General features: G+C 41.0%; 1 protein-coding gene across 1 annotated transcript in view; it reads left to right on the top strand.

The window, feature by feature from the left end:
- GLI2 (GLI family zinc finger 2) overlaps positions 1–22,977 on the top strand; it is a 324,723-nt gene that overhangs the window by 63,860 nt on the left and 237,886 nt on the right. Inside the window, exon 2 of the mRNA XM_042445196.1 lies at positions 4,760–4,931. Within this exon, the coding sequence (XP_042301130.1) occupies positions 4,790–4,931 (142 nt within the window). The 5' untranslated portion in view covers positions 4,760–4,789. The remainder of the gene's footprint in view (positions 1–4,759; positions 4,932–22,977) is intronic.

Below are 22,977 nucleotides of genomic sequence, written 5' to 3'. Positions count from 1 at the left end.
TTAGCCATCCATGATATCAGCAGAACTGTTCTCCAGCACCAGATCTCAAATGAATTGATTTTCTTTTTATCAGCGTTCTTTACCACCCAGCACTTCCACTCATACATAGTGATGGGAAATATGATGGCATGAGCAATCTGCACTTTACTGTTCAGTTGTATATCTTTGCACTTTAGGATCTTGTCTAGTTCTTTTATAGCTGCCCTTCCTAGTCCTAATCTTCTCCTGACTGCAGTTTCCATTCTGGTCAAGTGTTTTTAAATTCTAAATAATTCAACAAACTAAAACAATAGAAAGTGAGTCATAACCCAGTGGGATAGACTCAAGCCATTATCACTGGTTACCAAAAGCTGTGGTGAAAAGCTACCTTTTAACTTGATGCCCAAATGAGGCCAGCATTAATGCCCATCTCCTCTAAAGAAACTGTTTAGAAGGTTGCAGTTTTGTATGTTAGCATGTTTCATGAGGTGCAAATTGATCTTATGTCATCATGGCGCATCCTTGTGAATGCTTTTTGTTATTGATTAGACACTGACTATTGAATGACCACTTATGAATATCAGGAATTCTTAACCTTGGAAGCCATTTTTTAAAGGGGAAAATATGATCTTTGATAGTTTTTTGTGGGTTTTTCGGGCTATGTGGCCATGTTCTAGCAGAGTTTCTTTCTGACATTTCTCCAGCATTCTCTGAAGATGCCGGCCATGAAAGCCTTCAACTTTATGATCTTTGACCTTCTGCTATTTGCTGTTTTTTCTTTTTATAAATGATCAGATATTGTTGAGATCTGAGATGGTCAGGTCTCCAAAGAAAGGGCATGCTACATCCAAGGTGCCATGAAACAGAAGACCCTCTTACTTGTTTCTGCATAATGTGTTGCTTCTACTGGTGGAACACAGGATGATATTCTTGGGAGATCTTAGTCCTTGACCATATATATAGAGTACATCAATCACCAAGCCAAAATTAGGAATTTTAAGTCCAGTGACTTCAATGGGAGAGTTAAACATGTATGTTGCCATTTTAAATCAGTGGTACTCTTTAGTTTTGGCTGGTGCTTGCCCTGAAACAGTAAGGGAACAACTATTTATGATCCTTCACAGAGACAGCTGTGTGTGTAGGAGGGAAATGACAGAATTCAGCAGAACCATCCTCTCTCCCTCCCTTCCTCTCTGGTATACATCTCCTCTTTGTAGATGTAACTACTCCAGATAAGCTATAACTTCCTTTTAAATATAAAGTTGTGTTGATGGAAAGTTTTTTTATTGTCTCATTAGAAACATTATTTAAAAATTCGAATTTGGCATTGTTAAATGCTTGTCTCCAAAAAATTGTGTGTGTGTGTTTAACTAGCTCCACTTAAGCAATGATTACACTTTTCCTAGTAGTAGACAAATGAACATCCACATTTCCCCTGGATACTTGTTTCTTCCCAAATGAATGATTTGTTTCACTCTTTTGCAACCTGTTTTGACCATTATGTCCTGATCAAGTCTATGCTTGGAGAAGTGCTTAGAACTCTTTTGTTTTTCAGAGAATATGCTTTTATGAGTTGTTTTCTTTTAAAATCCCACTGGGATGTCTCCCTTTCAGTATGTATAATGCAGCTGTTAAAATACTGGGGTCATTTAGGGCAAATCATACAGCAGTTTTCTTATTGAGATCTGGGGCAGTTCTGAATATTTTAGTACCGTGCTGGAATTATATTTCAGTTTCAAGATGTGACAATCACTCTTGGCGTCAGAATCAATTGCCTAGCTTTCTGCCTGCAGAGAAAGTTATATAGTTGAGCAGACTTGGTAATGCAGCTGAGATTTCTAATTTTGAGTAATGACTGAGGAAAATCTTGTGTCTGCATATTGCACACCATCTTCTCCTGTATAGTTACTTCTGAATGGTCTTTACCAATAAATAAAAGGAGGTTTCCTTCTGGATTTTTCCATGCCAAATGGCTCTCCCTTAGGATTAATCTGTCATTGAGTTTATAAATTTTATCTGGCACAAGGCCATGGAAAAAGCTAGAGTGCATAACAAGTAAGAGGTGGGTGAAGGAGGGGAGGAAAGAACTGTGTGTGTTTTTATGAAAGTAGCGTCATAATTTCTCATGAAGGAATGCATTTGGCTTCCTTGAAAATGTACTCTTGCTCTTCAGTCATCTGGCTTGGAAAACATCAGGTTCATATATTCTTATGTGGCAGAGAGATTCTTCCACTGCTATTATTAGCCATTTTTTAAAACAGACTTTAGCAACCTTATTAATAAAAGTATGACAAAGATAGTGTCAGGTGGTTGAAATTGGTCATGACTTATCATGGAAAATTAGTCATGAGAAATCCTTGACATGTCAGCATATCTCTGTATTGGTGCCACACATCATGAAATGCTGGAGCTTCTTAAGAAGCTTTAGGAGAATCTAATTTGGAATCAAATCAAATTGAATTTAATTCAGTTGAGCAAGACTGTGGCATCTGGATTGTGAAATGTGAATGGAGGACCCAGTCACTTTCAGGATAGTTAGTTATCCTGGAGAGGCCAGTAACTCTCAAGATGTCACATTCATAGCACTGTGTCTCTAGATCAGGGAGAGCTATATTTGTGTCCTCCAGTCCCTTGCTGCAGGATTCTCATGCAAACAAAGATGAACTTGATTGTCAGGGAAGATTCAAACAATGAAACAGAAGTTTTATTGATCAGAAACACATGGTTACCTCAGAGCTAGAGAATCTTTAATAATTCCTTTGATGCTCTGGTGTAAATTTGATAGTGCCATTTAGGAGAAGCTGGCTTGGAATGTGACTTTTTATAAATAACTAGTTACCTTGCTCACTACTTTGATCACCCCAAAGCTAATTAGTTCTTGCTGTTACTACAATTTAGGAAGTAACTCACTGAATTACTCATTACTTCATTGGCACCATAGCTATTGGCAGGGAGAGTCCTGATTAATCTTCTATCACCTTATTTTTACTTTTAAAATGTCACAGTTCCTTCATCTCTTCCTACTTTCCCTTTGTCCTCAGTGTACTTCAATACCTGCAAACTCTGTTAAAGTGTAAACGTTGCATATTCTGTAGACCCTTTTGAGGGCTGTTGTAGTTTCTGCCTCTGCCAATCACTTAAGATTTCAAGGATCTGTCATCTTTTTAATGATGATTCCAATGTGCATCCGTGAGTGTAGAAGTCTCAGTTATTCTTTGTTAAATTATGTAACATGCTCAAATCTGATGTATGTGTAATGTGCTATAAATTTGGTATAGGTATAGGCATATGAATAGTGTGTGTGTGAGAGAGTGTGTGTGTGTGTGTGTGTGTGTGTGTATATATATATATATATATGAGGAAAAATGCATGAGCAATATTAATAAGGAAAAGTGAATTTTAGTTTGGCCAGCCCTCTGTATCCAAAGCTTCTTTATCCCCGGATTCAAGCATCACAGCTTGAAAATATTAAAAAAATATATAAATTCCAAGAAGCAAACCTTGATTTTGTCATTTCATGTAAGGGAGACCATTTTACTATGCAATTGTATTTAATGGGAATTGAGCATCCATGGATTTGGGTATCCAATAGCAATAGCAAGTACATTTCTATACCGCTTATCACTTAAGTGCACTTAAGCACTCCCTAAAGTGTAATTGCCCCCAACAAGCTGGGTACCCATTTTAGCAACCTCAGAAGGATGCAAGCCTGAGCTGAGCCTGAGCCCTGGCTGGTATTGAACTCACAACCTTATGGTTTGTGAGTGAGTGGCTGCAGTACAGGCATTTAACCACCATGCCACCAGGACTCTTGTAGCCACGGGGGGTCCTATCAGATACCAAGGGCCCACTGTACACATACAGATGTCATTTGAGTATTATGGTGTGAGTAGCTCTTCCTCTGGTAAAAGTTACCATTTAATTGATAGTGGCCAATGATGTCACATAAAGCTAGCAACCTTTCTGTCTATCTGTTGCTTATATGTATGATTTTGAGAGACTGTAGAAGAACTTGGAGCCAGCATGATTTAATAGTTTGAGCATTGGACTAGGATACAGGGAGACCAGGGTTTGAATCCTGGTTCAGCCATGGAAACCCACTGGTGACCTTCAGCAAGGGAATTGCAAACCTGCTCTGAATAAACTTGCCAAGAAAACCCTGTGATAGATTTGTCTTAGGGTCACCATAAGTTGGAAAAGACTTGAAGGCACATTGTAGCAACAGCAGCAATAAAAATGTTTCCACTGGTATAATCATTTAGCAAGCTTACTTATTTTATTTGCTTAAAAGTATTAGGCACAACTATCCTGCCAAAATTAATTTTGCCATTTGGGTGATGGGAAAAAATTATTTAATTTTCTGCAATTTGTCTGATTAATGAAGGCTTTGAGTATGAACAATTTTTAAAGAATTTCCATTAAAAGATGCAAACAGTCTGGTGATACCTAGTGACATCACATATCAAACAAAAGCCCAAACCAGAATTATTCTTCTACTTTAGTTTTGTAAAAATAAATAAATGTGAAAATAAATTTAACTTTTGGCATGAATGCAACCCCAAGTAGCAAAAGTTGAAAGCCTGGAAATTTGTTGGATTCAGGCCTTTTCTGGTTATAATGACAATAGCTTAAAAAAGACTTTGTGAGTAATTAAGCAGATTGTTATTGTTTTTAATTATCTTTTGGAATGAGATGAAAGTTCTTCCATGAAACAAGCTTTGTTACATCTTTAATGGAGGAAATGATTGAACTCCCTCCCTTTTTTGTTTTTGTTTTTAAGGACCAGGAAACTGGAATATGCAAGCCTAAGATGGAAACATCCACCTCAACAACAGCTGGGAAAAAAGAAGGAAAAACTGCCCTTCTGGAGGCAGGCAATGGCTTTAATGAAATTGGGAAGAAAACCATTCCATTAACTTCAGCCGCAGCAACAGCAGTGGTGACCCAAGGAGGTACTACTTCTTTTCTTTTCCCCTGTTTCCCACACATTGAAAGCAACAGGAGCTCTCTTTCATTAGCCTGTTAGAATTTAATATGAACAGAGGCATATGCCCAAGTGTGAATATGGTGAGTTTATTGGGGCTCTTGGTCTTAGAAGATTCCTGGAAGTGGAAACAGATCCCCAGCATTCACAGGATGGATATACTTAACTAGGCAACCTGTGGTTCAGAAGTGGACCCTGACAGAAAGCATCCCTGGTCTGTGTTCTACTAACACAATGTCCAGAGATAGCACTGATGATCAAATGGTGCTGTTTCCTAAATGCCAGAGTAGGAGGAAGATGATAAATTATTGGAGGGGAACAGAGAAGCAAACATATTGTAGTCTGGAAAAAATCCTGTCATTTACAGGTTATGTGGTTTATTTTGATTGAGGCTGTAAAAGGAAGAAAATGTAGTATTGGACTAATAAGCTGCATAAGGCTGGAGAACATGTACATATTCTTCTTGTCAGAAGAGTGTCACAGCCCTGCCCGCATCCCCGAAATCTGGAGCTCTTTAGCTGAATTATCTCTTGATCACAGAGTGGCTGGTGTTTTTGTTTTAATGGCTACTAGGAGAACATGAGGTGAATTCAGAACAAGATGGCCCCATGCTGCTTAGTTTGATCCAGAAAGCATCTGGAGGCAATCTGTAAAGATTGACAATAACTTCTTAAGAGTAATAGTTAATTAAAGAAAAGATGGAACTTTTTAAAAACCTGAACTTCCTACAAGGATGTAAGAAATGTCATCTTTGGAAATACATACAAACCACTTTGAGTACTAAGTGAGCCATAGACATCACTACATAGGGTTGCCATATTCCGCCTGTGGGAGGAACTTTCCCGGTTTTGGGCGGGTCCGCACAGTCCTGCCCTGATTTGCCCCCGCCCCCGGGATTTCCCCCGCCTCTGGGCTGAGGGGAGGATTCCTTCCCCGCTTGGGCTCTGCCGCCGCCGCTGCAGCAGTGAGGCCGGGGCCCAGGCCGGGAGGGAAAGCCTCTCTGAAGGGAGGATTCCCTCCCCGCTTGGGCTCCGCCATTGCTGCCGCAGCAGCGAGGCCGGGTCCCAGGCCGGGAGGGAAAGCCTCCCCTCAGCAAGGCTCCTATTCAAATGTAGGACACAAAAAAGTGTCCTACATTTGAAAATTTTGTCCTATATTTGTCCCGGTTTGGAGGTCCTGACGTATGGCAACCCTATCTGTACATGATGCAGATTTTTCTATTTTGATTATTTTTGTGGTAATATTCTGATTTTTTCCCTTGAAGCTTGGGAAAGTCATTCCTTTCAACTAATCTACCTGAATCTGCTGAATCTATCAACAGCCCATAGTCTGAAAAGAGAGACATCTCCTCCTCCTCATCTCCCTTCTTCACAGGTTGCCAGTGCTGGAATCCCCCAGCCAGCATGGCCATTAGCATTCTTGGAGTTTAAGCCAAAAAATTCAATTTGCCTAGACTGCATAGATGAATGGATTCTGTAACCCACTCCATGTGGGTCTGCCTTTGAAAAGTGTTTGAAAATTTCAACTATCCTGAACAGCAGCATCTACAGTTGTGACTAGGGCTGGTAATAGGGAGCACATGATCACCTTGTCAAACAGCTCCATTGGCTAATGGTTTGTTTCCTAACTCAGTTCAAAGTGCTGGATAGGATATATAAAGCACTACATGGCTTAGGGCCAGGCTATGTAAAGGACCATATTGACTTATATGAGCCAACCTGTGATCTGAGATTTTCAGGCGAGATCCTTCTTTCTGTCTCACAACACATTTGATGGGGATATGAGAGAGGAGCTTCCCAGCAGTGTTCCTACTAGTTGACCATCTTTTGACATGCAAATAGTTATTTCCTCCAATGGGCTTTTGGGAGCAAATAGTTTGTTGGTTTAAAGGGGAAAGGATATTAATGGTATTTTTAAATTTTTAATGGGTGTGTTTTTATTTTTAATTTTATAGATAGCTTAATAATATTTTAAGAATAAATCTTTTGTATTTTCTGTCCATACAGTCAGCCCTCCACATTTGTGACTTTGACTTTTGTGGATATGATTATCTGCAAATTTAATTAATATGTTCTCTCTAGGAATCTCTAGGTTCTCCATCTCAACTCGGGCAGAAGTTGATTATAGAGTTATGCTGGAGAATCTAGACATTCAAGGCGGATGTTGATCACAGACTTGCACTGGAGGACCTGGAGATTTCTAGAGAGTTCACGCAAGTAAAAAGAATAGGTTTTTTTATTTGTGGTTTTTCCACATTCACGGGGGTCTTTCACCCCTGACCCCAGCAAATGTGGAGGGATCATTGTATTTCTTTTTATTTGCAACTGTTATAGTTTTACAAGCCTGTTCTAGATCTGGGGAAAAGTGTGAAATAAATAAATAACCTTATCCTAAATCCAAAGTACATAACCTGCAGCCCCTTGAATCATGAACTGCCACCTTGATACACATCCCCACTGCCACTACGGAAATCCTCACCACCACCATCCTTATTACTGCTAAAGGCTCTCCAGTCCTTTCCCCAGCATAGAAATCACAGTTTCCTGGATGCTGCTAACAATGAGGAAAAATGTGGTCATTATCAAGATCACTGCTATAAACATGGACATACACAAAGCTCTCAGTTCTTGAGCTAGCATCACATGTAGTCTTCAAGGCTGAAAGTAATGCTTATGAAAGCAATCCTTTCCTAAATTGCATGTTTCACCCACATCTCTTTGTCTTTTATTATGTTGCATATGAACCTTTGTATCTCACATTGTGGAAACTGGATTGTAAAAATGATGATGATGTTTCTTGTTGTAGGATAGGAACACCGCCAACAAATAATCATAAGACTTTTGCTTATGTTAGTTAGACACCAATCTCCTTGTTTTCATTGTATGGGATGGAGTGACCTCGCACAGCAGGCAGTGAAGGAACAAATTAGCCAGGACTTGACCACTGGAATGTGACAAGTGGCATCTTCAGCTGTCTAAACTTTTTCAGCTGCTGTCAAAAAATATTTCCTACTGCACAACATACTCTGCATCAGAATATATTTTTCTCTTGGCACCACATACTTACTTATCAGAGCAGGAAAATATAGAAAAAAGAGGTTTTGTTTTGTTTTTCCTACCAGCTTTTTTAAAAACCTTCTCTACCATTTGGCAGATAACTTGGTCTTGTTTGCAGAAGCAAAAAAGCTCCCCCATTTTTCTTTTCTTTTGGCTGTTTCCATTTTCAAAAGGTGTAAATCAATATTTCACTTGTTCAAAGAAAACTTGCCAGTTTTGCTGCAGAAGCTTCAAATGTACAGGACAAGAGTTGCCAGGGGAGGGGAGAGATGGAAATCTTAGTGCTTTGGGTTATTTTATCTCTTAGATAAAACTTCATTGGCAAAGAATAAAAGTTACTTAAATGCCCTGGAGAATGCTAGAAAGGTATTTCTTGAGAGATGTCTCTGCATTGTGAAGTTTAGATCCTGGGCCCAAATAGAATCATTGCCAAAGTGTGGAGATTGTTTATCTGTTGATTAAGAGAACTGAGAGTGTTTGGAGCGAGGGAAGAGAAGCTAACACACAGTGCATTGATATGGATGTAGAGGGTCCTGATGAAGAAATAGAAATGTGGATGTCATGTCATGTCATGTCTTTTGAAGATAAAAGAAAAAGACAGGGAAAAATTGGGGAAGAGCAGCAAAGGGTGATAAGGAGAAGTGTGTGTGTGTGGGGGGGGCAAAATGATGGTAGCTGCAGCAGGAAATAAAAAGTAGGAAGCATCTCTAAAAAGGATGTTCCCTCGGCTATGTTCTGCAGCCAGATGCACAAAAAAAAAAAAAAAAAAAAAAAGAGAGAGAGAGAGAGAGAGAAGGAATCCAGAAAGATATTTCTTCTGTGTGTCCAGCTACAAGGTTTCCCCCTATTTTCTCAAATACTGTTTCAAACCTTGTGGTTCATCCAAACTTCCCTCTGCAGCAGGGATGTTGTTTTGGTCACTGATGCTCACTATGAATACAGTATATAGCAAGGGTAAAGAAGGTCTTTCAGCCTGAGGGCTCAAACTGAATTCCAGAGAAATTCTCAGTGGCAGCACTGCATTGCCAGGCAGAGCCAAAGACAAAAGGGGAGCTCCAAAAATACCACCATATTTTATCCTAAAGGTGTTCCTGCTAGGAGCTTACTGGCAGTAACCATTTAGAATGGATAAAACATAGAAAAACTGTGAGCTCACCAAGAGATGGTGTTAGAGAAAGGAGACAAGCCTCTGTGGAATCTGCAGAGTGCTGGATTAGGACCCAAGAAATGCTGGGTTCAACCCCAGGATGTGTAAGATATTTATTGCATACTGATTATATAGTGAATACATGGTTATGTTAAGCACTTGCTCACCTCTGTCATCATTACAATTTCTCTTTATCTTTTTTACCCATCACAGGTCAAATGGTAATTACTGATACTATGCTAATATTTGTACAGCTGTGTTCTAATCTAATGCTAGACCTTTATTTTCCTAACCTATATTAGTTTCAAGAGAGAAACATATTTTCCCTCTATGGCTAGCATTAGCAATGGGTTATCCACTTAGAAAGAAGTTGATTATAAACTCAATATTGTTCGCCTCTTTCTTTTTTTAAGTTGAAAAGTGAGAAGAAAATTGTTCCAAGATGTCAGAGGAATTGTGAGAAAAGCTTTGGGTAATGGCATGTAAGGAATCATTCTATCTCTTCACAGAAAGAAAATAGTAGAAAAAACTACCAGAAATGTCCATTAAACTTGGCTCTAACTCAGCATTTCCAAACAGCCCTCAAGATAGTTTGGCCAAAAAGTCCCATCACCTCTAGCCAGGATGTCCAATGTGACTTGTAGTCTGAAACACCTGGAAAGCACCAGAGTAGGAAGACTGTATTATTCAATATTCTCCACTTACAAAATTGTGCTTTAAAAATCCAGATGTTGGTAGGCTTCTGGGCAAAAGTAAAATGCTGTGTGCAGATCTCCAACTCACTGGTAGAGTAGCGGCTTGTTACAGTTGGCAAGGTTTACCGTAATTAATTTGGTGATGCAACTTGCAAAGACACTGCAGGGATCTGTGCATTTACTTAGGGTCGAAACAGCTGGCCCATTTAGGCTGGATTGGGGCTGTGGCAAACAGATGTGTGGCCCTAATCCAGCCATCTTCCACCCCAAATAGGAGCAGAACAAACCTGCTCTTATCTGGGACAGAAAAAAGCCCCCCATTTGTCTTTAGAGCCAGTTTTTCACCATTTCTGGGGCAAGTGGCATGTAAATGCCACATTCTCAAGTGGGATAAAAGCCAGCTGGTGTGTAATCGACAACACAGCTTCTGTATGGCTTGGGGGGTGTAGCACATCTAAACACCCTAAGCCAGTGTGAATTCAGCTAAACCAGGGCGTCTGTTTCATTCCTTAGGACTTTTTCACACAGGGGCCTATGTGCTTCCATCCTGAAAATGATTAAAGTTTTGGCATCCCGGAGAAGCAAGCAAATTTGCTAATTCTTATCACACACAGAGCACAACAAGGAGTTAAAAGCACATTACTTAGGCAAGAAAGTGGGTTGAAAGCAAATTTGGGTTTCATACAGATGAGGACAAATCCCATTGCTAGCTTGGAAATAACTTTTTTGCACATGCTCCAAACTGTCTTTTCCACCAGTGCGCTCACACACATCTCCTGAGAGGGAAGAGAGGAAAATCCTCTTTGCTCTAGAAGCTGTTTCAGAGGAAGACAGGCTTTGGTTTCCTTTTGCAAACTCCTGTAAAACCACACACACACACACACACACTAAAGAGAAAGAGGATGGGGCTGGTTCGTAAACCTGCCTGGTTTCATTGAGGGATGAAACTCCCAGATGCCCTCCTTTTCCTGGACGTATCCTCCATTTCTCCCTCCTGTACAGGAGGAATTCCATAATGTCCTCTCTCTTTCTGCCTTCTCCCACTAGCTGTTCCCTACAGGCGGAGGAGAGCAGCTGCGCAAAGGAAGAGGGGTATGTGTGTGTGTTGTGTGTGTGTCCCTTTAAGAACAAGGCTGTCTCCCTCTCCTTAGCACATCAAAGAACCATGGGAAATCTGGGAACAGGGAGAATTGGGGACATGGTTTTCAGATGGCTCCGATTTTGTGAAGAAAGCAAATTAGTGAATGAACTGAAAATGAAAACATGGTATTTTTGCAAAAATGCTTATTCCCTGATTCACCTCACTTTCTGTCTGGATTCTGATCAGTTTGTGCACAGCGTTGTAAGCAATTGCAAAATTGTCCCTAATGCCTTGGAGGACCCTGCATTGTGACCGGTTTAACCTTCCAATTTTCCCCGTGTGAAAAAATCCTTAGTTAGCTTTCTTCTCCTTCCCAGTCTTGTGGCACTAAGGCTCACTCTTAACTTTGCTTTGCATTCACCTTCTGGCTTGAAGTACTAGGTTCAATTGAATGTTCCTTATCCTGTATCCCTATGTAAGTGAGAAAGAATAACTCCTTCATTTCACCTTAGTCTGGGAACAGTGTACGCTTTAGTTAAGATTTTGGCCTTATTTTTTCCAAACAGGAAAATATATTCTTTGTGTGTATGTATTTGAATGACAAGTTTTTAGCAAGTGTTGCTATTGTGTACCTTCAAGTTGTCTCTGACTTATGGTAACCCTAAGGCAAACCTATCATGGAGTTTTCCTGGCAAGATTTTCTCAGAGGAACTTTGCTTTTGCTCTCCTCTGAAGCTGAGAGAATGTGACTTGCCCAAGAACACCCAGAGAGTTCCCATGGCTGAGTGGGGAGTCAAATCCTGGTATCCAGAGTCATAGTCCCATGTTCAGACTATTAAAACACACCAATTTTTGTCAATAACTGTGGTTGGTTCTTAATGTATATGCTTAATGACATCACTAAGAGCTGCCCCGAGTCGCAGGTTTTCACCTGGAAATCTAAAAGCTGGGATGTTGAACTGGCAATATCACTATACATGGATGCTGAAACCAGTAACTTTTCCAGATCCTGTTGGCAGAAATTACTATTGGCCCTAAAGGCAGAGCTTGGGAAATTGATTTTAGGACTATAACATCCAGAATCCCTAGCCAGCATGACTCATAGCCATGCTGGCTGGAGGATTCTAGGTGTTGAAGTCCAAATGACTAGGTTCTGTCTTTAGGACCAGTATCACAGTAATGTTTTCTCCCTGAGATTGTTGGTTCCTGAAATGGGGGCATAGCTGCTGGTGTGTAACTGCATTTTCCTGTGTTGAAGCCTTGAAGGTAAGGAATACAGTGGTACCTCGGGATACGAAATACCCAGGTTACGAAATTTCCGGGATACGAAAAAATCCCATAGGAAATAATTGTTCCGGGTTACGAATGTTTTTTCGGGTTACGAAAAATTTTTTGGTGCTTTTTTCGGCTTTTTCGCACGAAATCGCGGCTTTTCCCCATTAGCGGCTATGGCATTTCGACTTGCGAATGCTTTTCGGGTTACGAAAGCGGCCGCGGAACGAATTAATTTCGTAACCCGAGGCACCACTGTAGTCACAAATTTCCTTCCCTTTAGGAAGAAAGAGTGTCTCAACACATCAAAACATCCCATGGGGGGAAATGATCAGCTGCTTCAAGATTTTTCTCATTTTAGGATTCCCCTGCCCTTGAAAAATGCATTCACAGAATTTACTTGGGGCTTCAGAGAGAGAATAAAACATCATTTTAATGCAGAAAACAGTGGCTATGGGAGATGTAAGTATTTCATATACCTATCTTCAGCCATCTTGTAGATCTTGTTTGTGGTCTGTAAGCAGTTTGGGAAACCTCAATTGAAAGGGTTAAAGAAATATGACCACTGACATGTTAGATGACTATTCTGCATGATTTGATAGCCTAATACAGTTCCAAATTGACAGAGGAACATAGGAAGCTGCCCTGTAATGGCCACTCTGGCCAAGTATTGTCAACTCTGATTTGTACTGACTCACCAGGATTTCAGGCATATTTTTTTCTAGTCCTATCTGCAGATCTGTGGTGTTCCCTGGCCTTCCATGCAACTACAGTTGGCCCTCCGTTTGCCCGAGGGATCCATTACAGACCCCCCCCCACACACAAAAACAGAGGCTCGTGCAAATTCAAGCCTCAAAGGCTTGAATAGGGTGTGCCTCTGTGCGCATGGCCCAGGTGCGTGCACCATTAGAATGAATTGAGGTCGCCCCTCCCCGCATAATCAAGGTTGCAAATCTAAGATCCGTGAGTTAGGAGGGGCGACTGTACTAAGTGGATCCAATCCTATTCCAAAATCGGCCATAATCATGGTGGTAGCATTGTCTGAACATTTGTAGAGTTTCTGTTTCTTTTCTTATGGTAGTAAAATATGGTGGTGCACTCTTAATAGAGACTCAGGCTTCAAAATGTTATGGCAGTAAAAAGCGGTGCCCACAGTTAATTTTTCCTTAGTGAGGAATCTCCTGATAAGCTTCCAAGAAATTCCAAGATTCCTGTCTGTATGAAAAGGAGTGGTGTGCCATACCTGATAATACCAAATGGTTGGCATCTTATCGTATTCAGTGTTTTGCACTGTTTGGTAGCTGCTATGTCTGAGAAAACACTATGAAATTCATGGGGTTGACATACAGTATATTGACGAGTGACTTGACGGCATACACACACAATATCTGACTGTTTTCTTTTGAATCTACCATTCTTGCTAGTTCTTATGCAATAGTATTCAATATGTAATAGCTGTCTGCTTGTGAGATTTCATTTCTGAATTCTGCTGAGAGCAAAACAAGCAAAAGATACTGTGTCTGAAACTACACATTTTGAAGTAAAATTTCAGTTTTGAGATAAGAATCTGAATTTGGATTATTTGTTGTTGTTGTTTTTAAAAAAATCTGGCTAGTGACATTGGAAATTGCAATGATTTCAACCATCTGAAAATATTTCTTTCAGGTCTAATTTGGAGTGCCAAGTACTTTATTGGAAACAATGCTCAAGAAACACCATTTTTACCCCATAACACAGCAACCCCCTTATGACACAAATACCAGTCTGGTGAATTGATGGTGTTTATGTTGGCAGCATTTTTTTCTTGGTGTCTGGTTCTGTCAAGACTAATTTTAGTATTTCTAAAGCTGGGTAAAAATATAGCCTCATTACTTTGATGTCAGAGCATGGTTTACTATTAGTATATTCTGGGGTTTATCATTTTAGTCATGTTTAACACGGCTACGGGAGGCATGCACTATTAAATCTGGCTTATTTTACATTCCTGTCTGGGATTATTTATTTGGAACAATTTCCTCTCTATCAAAAGACACGGCTAATGCTGAGTTTTAATGTGTTATTTACACACAAAATAACCTATTTACAACTTGGTATCTGCCGGAGGGAGAATGAATGGGCCGGTGCTCCTTCCATTCTGTTCTATCAGAGTTTAACAATCTGGATTGCTAATAGAACCATTTATCATGAGGTGGTAATTTATTTTATGTTAGTTGCATGGGTCTCACTGCCTCTGATCTATAGAAATACTTGGTGTATAATGAAGTCCAACAAGTCATTTGGCGTAAACATGGGAAAGCCAAGCTTGGAGCCAATGAAAACCAGGACATACTCTTTCTGCTCGGTAATATTTCTCAGAAATTAATGCTTCAATTGATTAAACAGAGCCCACCATCTTCCACATCTGCTTTAAGTACAGAATGGCCAGGATGTAATACGGTACAGTGTACATTGATCTTATAGAGTCTAAGAAGGTTCTGAGTTTTTTCCCCTATGGGATTCAAGTAGGCAGACTGCTCTTTCATGTTGAGGATCTAAAAGACTGCCATACATGAGGCCAATAATAATAGTTATAGTAATAGTAATAAATCCTCATCATAATCATCCCCTCTCAGATCACATGAAGTTTTTTTCTTGCCCCATAACATGTTTTGTTTTTCTTGCTATATGCATTTGTTTACCATGCTATGGCTATACCTTACTTATAAACACATATGGTGTTGAAATAGAAATCATAAAGTCCACCTTTTTACCATACTTTCCACACACAACCAAACTTGAAGTGTGAAAAAATGATATATACAGTGGACCCTTCCAATCTGCAGGGGTTCGGTCTGAGAGGGCCTTGTGGATGGGAAAAAAGTGGATAGTATTGCCTTATACTATTCATTAGGCAGTGATGTGCATATGTCGATGTCAGTGTGTCCATATGCAAACAGTATATTTCAGACACACCCCCCTCCACATAAGGGAAAAAACACGTATGTTCAAGTCCCATTAGAAGTAATGGGGTTCTTGCCCACAGCATGCCATTACTTCTTCCGGGGCGTGTAAGCATTTTTCCAGATGCGGCTTCCAGCGTATAACATGGAGATCTGTGAATGGTTGAATCTCCATATTGCTAGCCTCCCAGTCTGTGGGCCCACTGTGCTATGTTTGACAGGATGTAACATGCACTCATCTAACTTAGTAGGGAAGAGGAGAAGAGGGGGCAGAATCATAGAATTATAGAGTTGGAAGAGACCACAAGGGCCATCCAGTCCAAGAATCTTTCCCTTCCCTGTAGACTCAGGCAAAAGGAAACCCCTAGCTTAGTGATGACAAACCTATGGCATGTGTGCCAAAGATGGCATGCAATGCCATTTCCCTTGGCATGCAGTGGGGAGAGGAGGAAGAAGAGGTGTGCCCCTGTTTCTCCTTCTTCCGGACCCTCCCTGGCCTCCAGTTTCCTCTTCAGAGGCAGCTGAAGGCTGGGGATGGCACAGGAGGAGGAGGAAGAGGAAGAGGCATGTGCCTCTTCTTCTTATTCCCAACCCTCCTCAGCCTCCAGTTGTCTCTTCTGAGGCAACTGAAGGCCAAGGACAGGAGGAGGAGGAGGAAGAGGTGTGTGCCTGTTTCTCTTCTCCCCCCCTTGCCCCCTAGGCCTTCAGCTGTCTCTGGAGAGGCAGCTAAAGGCCTTAGAGGGTGGGGGGAGAAGTCCTGCCCTGGAAGTCCTACCCCAACACTGGGTAATACCCAGTGCCAGAAGACCTTTTAATTTGGGCATATGGCTCCTAAAAGATTCGCCATCACTGCCCTAGCTTATGTGTTCTTCATTAATAACTTTTGCAATCTTGATTACACTCAGATGTTGCTTGTCCTGGTTTTCATCTGTGAAATATCAGAGGGTATGTTATAGAAATGACCAACTTTGGATATGCCAGCACTATAGGGACATGCAGGTGCTGGTGGGCAGGAAAAGCAAGCATACCTTATTTCTGCTTGATACTGTAGGCCAGCTTGCCCAAAGTTGTTGTCTAAATTGGCCCTATGATAACTCAGAATTTCTGCTGTGAAATGTCTGCATCTTGCACAACTATCTGCTTTATGTTATGGTTCCATGTGAATCCTAAGGTAAAATGGAGTGTGCACCAAACTTTGGCTTACCTTTCATCATGTAGACATGGAGAGGCATTACAGTTAAAGTGGTGTCAAACTACATTATTTCTGCAGTGTGGCAGTAGCCTGAGAGAAAGAAATGGGTAGCTTTGCAAACAGGACTAGTCCAATATGACCATTAAGTAAGGGAAGCAGCACTCTTGAGCTGTGGCAGCTGGTGAAGGAAAGATGGGGGGGGGGGGGAGTGGAAGTAGCAGACAGGTACATGCTTGCTCTTTCACCTGTCCCAAATCTGCCACTTGAGACAAAAATCTAGCCTTGGGTCACCAGGTCTCAAATCCTCTATGTTGCTCTCTTGTCCCAGAGAGGTTTAATATTTCACATCTACCAATCAAGTGTAGAAATCAACTGTTCAGCCCCAACAATCAGACAGAAGGATGTAAATGAAAATAAACACTTCCTACTGATGTCCAGGGAATCTAGTAAGAGAACAAATGGCTTAATCCCTCTCCCCCAGAAACCATAAAGACCATAGGAAAGGCAGTCATGTGAATACTTGGACAAGTTAGTTTTTGGACAACTCCCAGAATACCCCAGCCAGCATGTCCAGTGTACTGGGGGATTCTGGGGACTGCAGTTGTTAAAAAGTAAATCTTTAAACTCTAGCCATGTATGTGGGAAGAGAAGGTGGAAGGGAGGGAGAGCAACAGTAGCCCTTACACAAACAAACCAGTGTAAAAATGACAACAGTGCATGTACTCCTTAGAATTAAAGGAATAAGAAAATAGAAACTGCCACTTAAGCCATCAGACCTACCCTCCTTGACAGACCAATGACTCCTCTAAAGAACTGTTTGCCTGGTTTTGCTAGAAATGGGAAACCTAAGAGATAGTTATATACATTGATATAAACCTCTAAACTTTTTTCCTCTGCTGGAGTAGATGAAAATATTGTGCAAAGGAAATGGAAACCATGTACAGACTTTTGCACTTTTCTTATTCACACTACATAAGATTTTGTACTAACTTTCAGGCCTCTTCTGCACCTTCCATGACTTTTGGGCTCCTGAAACATTTCATAAGCACTCTGAGACCACATCTCTCATGTTGTTCTCGTATCTGGAGGAGTTGTATAAGAGTGGTCAATAAACAAAGAAGAATTGTAAATTAGAACTTATTGCTGTAGGAAGAATATTAAAAACATATTTCAAAAATAATCAACAAACAAGGGGTTTGAGTGTCAAGAAACCCTGATGAGAAAAAGCCTGAATTGACAAGATTCTTTACAGATTGGGACTTATTCTTTGCAGGAAACAGCATTTTTTGCACAGAAGATGATATTTCTGCAAAGATAATATTATTACCTGTGCAGAAAAAGCTGTTTCATGCACTGAAAATGCTGGGGACTCCTTCTGCACAAAATTCACACCTTGGTGATTTGCATGGAAAACAGCATTTTATGTGCAGAAAATAATACTTCGATGCAAATTTGTACTTCTGTGTACAAATTTTTCACAGAGTGAGTCCCTAATTGTAAATAGTCTGAAAACTGCATGGTTTTCTTATAAAAAGATGAAGGGAAGGGAAGGGAAAAAAAGAAATGTGGCAGCACCTTTAAGACTAACTGGCTTTTAATTTAGCATGAGCTTTCAAGGATATAAATGTGTTTTTCAGTGCTCAAAATGGCTTGTCCCTTTTTTTGTCTCCCACTGGGTGACCTTGGGCAAGTCACACTGTCAGCCTCAGCATGTCAATGGCAAACTCCCTCTGAAGAAACTTGCCCCGAAAACCCCATAATAGATTCACCTTAGAGTTGTCATAAGTCGGAAATGATTTGAAGGCACACAACAACAGCATAATGTAGTGGTACTCTTTAATCGTAATCCAAATAGCCATTTTGTATCCTAGCATACATTTTTGTTTCGGGTATTTCAGGCTCCTTAGCCTCACCCTTCTAGGGTTAGTTCATGGCAGATAAAGGGGCAGTCCAGACGACCAGGAGCAGGCACAAGCCTTCTGGTCATGTGCTTTCTCCTTAGAGAAAATTTCCTCTTGCTGCCTCAGACATGGTTGAAGAAACATGATTTTGTAGACACTGAGGTGAAGCAGTATTGAACTTAGTTAGGAATCCTGGTTAAGTGAGACACCTGTTTAAGTTTAGCCACATTTACGGCAGAATCCTACCTATGCCTATGCAGAAGACTATTTCATTGAAAGTAGCAAGGTTTTTTAAAAAGCTAGTGTAGGGTTTTAGGTATAATGTGAGCATAACTGCAGTTAAATGTAGGAGAACATTCATTCAGAAGAAGGCATATTCACTCTTGTGGGTTAATCCCAAACTAGCTAATGAAACCTGATTAATGAAATCTCAGCATTACATTTGCACCAGTTCTGTCACTGGCTACCAAACTTAGATCAATTCCTCTGAAATGACACTCATGGAAGCAGATGCTAGTGAGAAGGCAGAATGAGGAGAAATACTTTGTGACTTGTGTGCAGGGATGCAGCTGGAAAGCTCCCCCCCTTAAAAGCTTTCTCACTAGGTGTAAAACGGTTTAACTGGTACTTGTACTAGATGCACTAGATGTGTGGCTGAAATTTTTGTGGCCTTACTAAATGCCTCTCGTGTACTTGACTAGACTAGAAAACACACTAGAGAAATAATTCTGGGAACTGTAATTTTGTGAGATATTTAGCCTTCTCAGTCAGAGAGCTCTGGGGCCACAATATACTAGAATTCCCAGGATTCCCTAGCACTGAGCCAGGGCAGTTAAAGCAGGCTTAAATGGGACTATTTCTGCAGTGTGCTTTGGACCTTAGTTGCTTTAGTGGGTCCTGCAGCCCTGATACTCTAAGGACTTTATCGCACCCGCTTTTTTCAACGTTATGGGAACGTTTTCATCAGGCAAAAATGGTGCCCGTCAGCACTGAACGGGGACGGCTGGGTGCCGGGTAACGGAACAGGGCCTTTTAGAGGATGCTTTGGTGTGAGGTAAAATCCGTTTTAGGGCGGTCGTGCGCACACACAAACATCCTTTTCCAGTATGAAAAAAGCGGGTGCAATAAAGTTCTAAGTTCAAGTGCATTCTGCCTTTCCTCTATTTGTGTTGTAATTCCTGCCCTTGACAACATAGGAAGGTACACCCCCCAAAATGGTATGAAACCTTGTTTGATGACTTAAGAGACTTCCAAATGTTTGGTTTACACTCAAAGGATTTATAAATGTGCAGGTTGTCATTGACTGACAGAGCAAAAGCAAGAACAGAGCCAAGTGGAATTGTGCTGTCTCACATCAGACGCATCCTGTAAAGATCTTACTCACTTTATATGCCATTTTTGATGCTAACGGCCGTCTTCAAACAGCATGTTATTATGCTCCATATTTTCAAAACTAAAGATCGAGTAGGGTATTAGCCAGGAAAAGTTGTGTTTATTTTGTAGTATCACTGTCCTTTTTCTTCCTTTCTTTTTGTTAAATATGGAAGAAGAAGTCATAGGGACAAACAGAAGTTTCATTCCTTTGCTGAAACTGCCACATGACCTAATCAGTAACAGAAAGCTATGACACATTTTTAACATCTTATCTATCTTTCTGTTTCTTGTCTTTTACTTCTCTTTTACCATGCATTTTGTATTAATGCCTCTCTTTGCTGGTTAGGAAGACTTTCATCTTCTTCTTTACTCAAGGTTTGTCACTGAAGAAATACAAAGGAGACAAGCTCCACGTGCTGTTAGATGGTCAGCTGCTGCTGCTGCTGCTGCTGCTTCTTCAAAGCCCTTTGCATTTCACCCTGTAAAGGAGCTGGCCTTCAAGGGCATTCAACAAAAATCACTGGAGTTGTTGACAACACTCTCTAAATTGCTTGACCATTGAGTATTAGCCCATTCTCAATGATCCAATGCTTCGGGCAGTGTTGAATGCCCCTGAGAAAGTCCTGCTGCTGTGTAGACTGCAATGCATGGGGCTTATCTTTAAAGAAGAGAATGCAGTTGACCATCTAACAGCATGTGAAACTTGTCTCCTTTCTGTTTGCAGTTGTATAGTATATACTTGCTTTACAGTATTCTCTTTACTAAAATTGCCAGAGCCTTGCCCTCATTTCTGTCTCATCACCCTAGCTGCAAGCTGCACTAGACTCTCCTAGATAACTGCACCCTGATATAGTATGCATTGGTGCCCAACTCCATGCTTAAGCCTGGGTCTGAGTTAACATACCAAAGACCTCCATGTTCTTAGTTGACTTACTGGTTGACCTTCGGAAAATCACACTGTCTCAGCTAAAGAGGAAGGCCTGGATATCACTTACCACAGCACAACAAAGACCTCTCTGTTCTTACATATAAGCTAGACTGTAGGGAGTTTCTGTCAGCTCCCATGCATGTTCTTTCAGCACTACTACTGACTGAATTTACAGACTACTGTAATGGAGAAATGATTCACACAACCATATTTCAGATGAGAGAATCTCATAAGCCAAACTGATTTTGTGAAAGTATCTGCATGTTTGCCATGGCCTGAAAAAAACTGTTTAAAAACAACAAGTAAACAAAAACTGATTTTCTTTTGCCCAGCTTATTATTGATTGAGTTTTCCTAAAACAATGTTTAGGAAGTTAAGATTATACACACTTGTACATGTGGAAGCCCTGTTGAACATTATTGTTGTGGTCCTTCCAGTTGTTTCTGACTCATGGCAACCCTAAGGCTGGAATTTTCTTGGCAACATTTGTCCAGAGAAAGTTTGCCATTGCACTCCTCTTTGGCTGAGACAGTAGCCCTTATCAGACGAGTGTGGAACTGGGGGTCTTCTGCACTGGGCGGTTCGAATCACGTTATTCGTACACAATCCATCATACCGGGGAGTCCCCTCGCATTGGCAGGATTCAACACTCCACGCTCCTCTTTGGAGCGTGTTGGCCAGTGCGCTGAGAAGGGGATTGGCAAATCCTGGATTGGGGCTCTGTTGATCTCAGTGCGAATGGGTCTGGTGTGACGACCCAGTCCGTGAATTCCATCGCAAGATCCCAGATTCCAATGTTTCTTCCGGTGGGTCTTCCTCTTGCCGGTTCCAGGGAGAGCGGGGGGGGGGGGCGGTGTCAGCGGGCCTCCTCCTCCTCCTCCTCCCGGCTTGAGAGGCATCCCTGGCTGCATCCCAGGCAGGGAAGAGGCGCGGGGGCCGCTGGAATTGCGGTTCCAGCCTTTGTTGTTTAGAAACCCCTATACGCTGCATCTGCATTGCAGAAATAGTCCAGTCTGACACCACTTTAACTGTAATTCAGTGTTATGGAATTTGGGGAACTGTAGTTTTTGAGACATTTAGCCTTCTCTGTCAGAGACCTCTGGTGCCAGTTCACAAAATTTCATAACACTGAGCAATGACACTTAAAATGGTGCCATATTGGATTATTTCTACAGTGTGGATGCAACCAAAGATGTTGCCATAGCACAAACTATTAGTTTTATGAAATATATGACTATATGCCCACAGACCTGTGGCCCTCTAGCTTTTGCTGAAGTGCAGCCACCACTACCCATCATCATTGGCTACGCTGACTAGGCTTAATGGGAGTTGTAGTCTCACAACATCTGAAAAGGGAATGTGTTCCCTACCACTGTCATACATTGTCTTCTGTAGCATGTGAGAGCTGTAGTTGTCTTTCTCTGACCACAGTGCCCAGGACAAAAGTGCATGTGTATCACAGCACACATTGGCACATGTGATGTGTTCTGCTTACATGTAGACACAAATATTATTGTGAATAAGATGGGTATAGCTCATCATCCATCCAATGTATGTATAATTCTTTGAATGGAGTAAGCATTTTAAAGCAAAGTTTAGACAGACTCTAAGATCTGCAAGTCAAGCTTTTGAAAAATCACCAATAGGGGCTTAGTGGGTTTCCCTTCTCCTATTTAAAGGCTACAAAAGATAAAAATATCCCAAGGTGAAGGAAGACCGCTAACACAAAATAAATAATTACATTGCAAAGAGGGCCTGGAGAGATTGGTTGTGTAAATCACTTTTAAAAGAGAACATGCTCCAGATAAAATCCATCTTTTTATCACACAGATTAAGTCTTTTTCTTTGACACTAAATAATTGATAGGGCTTGGCAGAGCATTCCACAGCTGCCTTTGCAGAGCAGTGGGACTGCTCTCAGGGTCAAGCAAGTGGCAAAGAAAAATGCTCTTAAAAACACCGTGCATGGAGTGACACCTAGAAATGGGGCTCCAATTCCTCTCCCTCTGTAAAGAATGGCCACAGTGCCTTGTAAAGACAGCAGAGTGCCTAAGGAACAAATAGGGAAGGATTGTGTTACCGTATATACTTGTCTATATGTCTAAAAATTATGCACAAAAATTGACCTCAAAATCCCAGGTCAACTTATTTATGGGTCACTATGGTAATGTGATAACACCTCTTTCAGATTTCTCCATGCCCTGCAGAGAGGAGTTTGTCTCTGGAGCCAAGCAGAAAGAGTCCTGATTGATATTGCTGTTTTTTTAGAGTCCATCTCCCCCTACATGTCTAGCTGAAATGAAAGCTGAAACAATGAACAACAAAACCTCAATGAGAGTCTCTCTTGTCATATGCACACATACACACACTGAAGGAGCCTCCATGTTTTACCCTCGACCTATCCACAGGTCATGGAGTCCTCTGTTCCTG

The sequence above is a fragment of the Sceloporus undulatus genome, chromosome 1 (genome assembly GCF_019175285.1).
Source record: "Sceloporus undulatus isolate JIND9_A2432 ecotype Alabama chromosome 1, SceUnd_v1.1, whole genome shotgun sequence".
In the NCBI taxonomy this organism is placed as follows: Eukaryota; Metazoa; Chordata; class Lepidosauria; order Squamata; family Phrynosomatidae; genus Sceloporus; species Sceloporus undulatus.
This window is presented reverse-complemented; position numbering and strand designations above follow the sequence as displayed.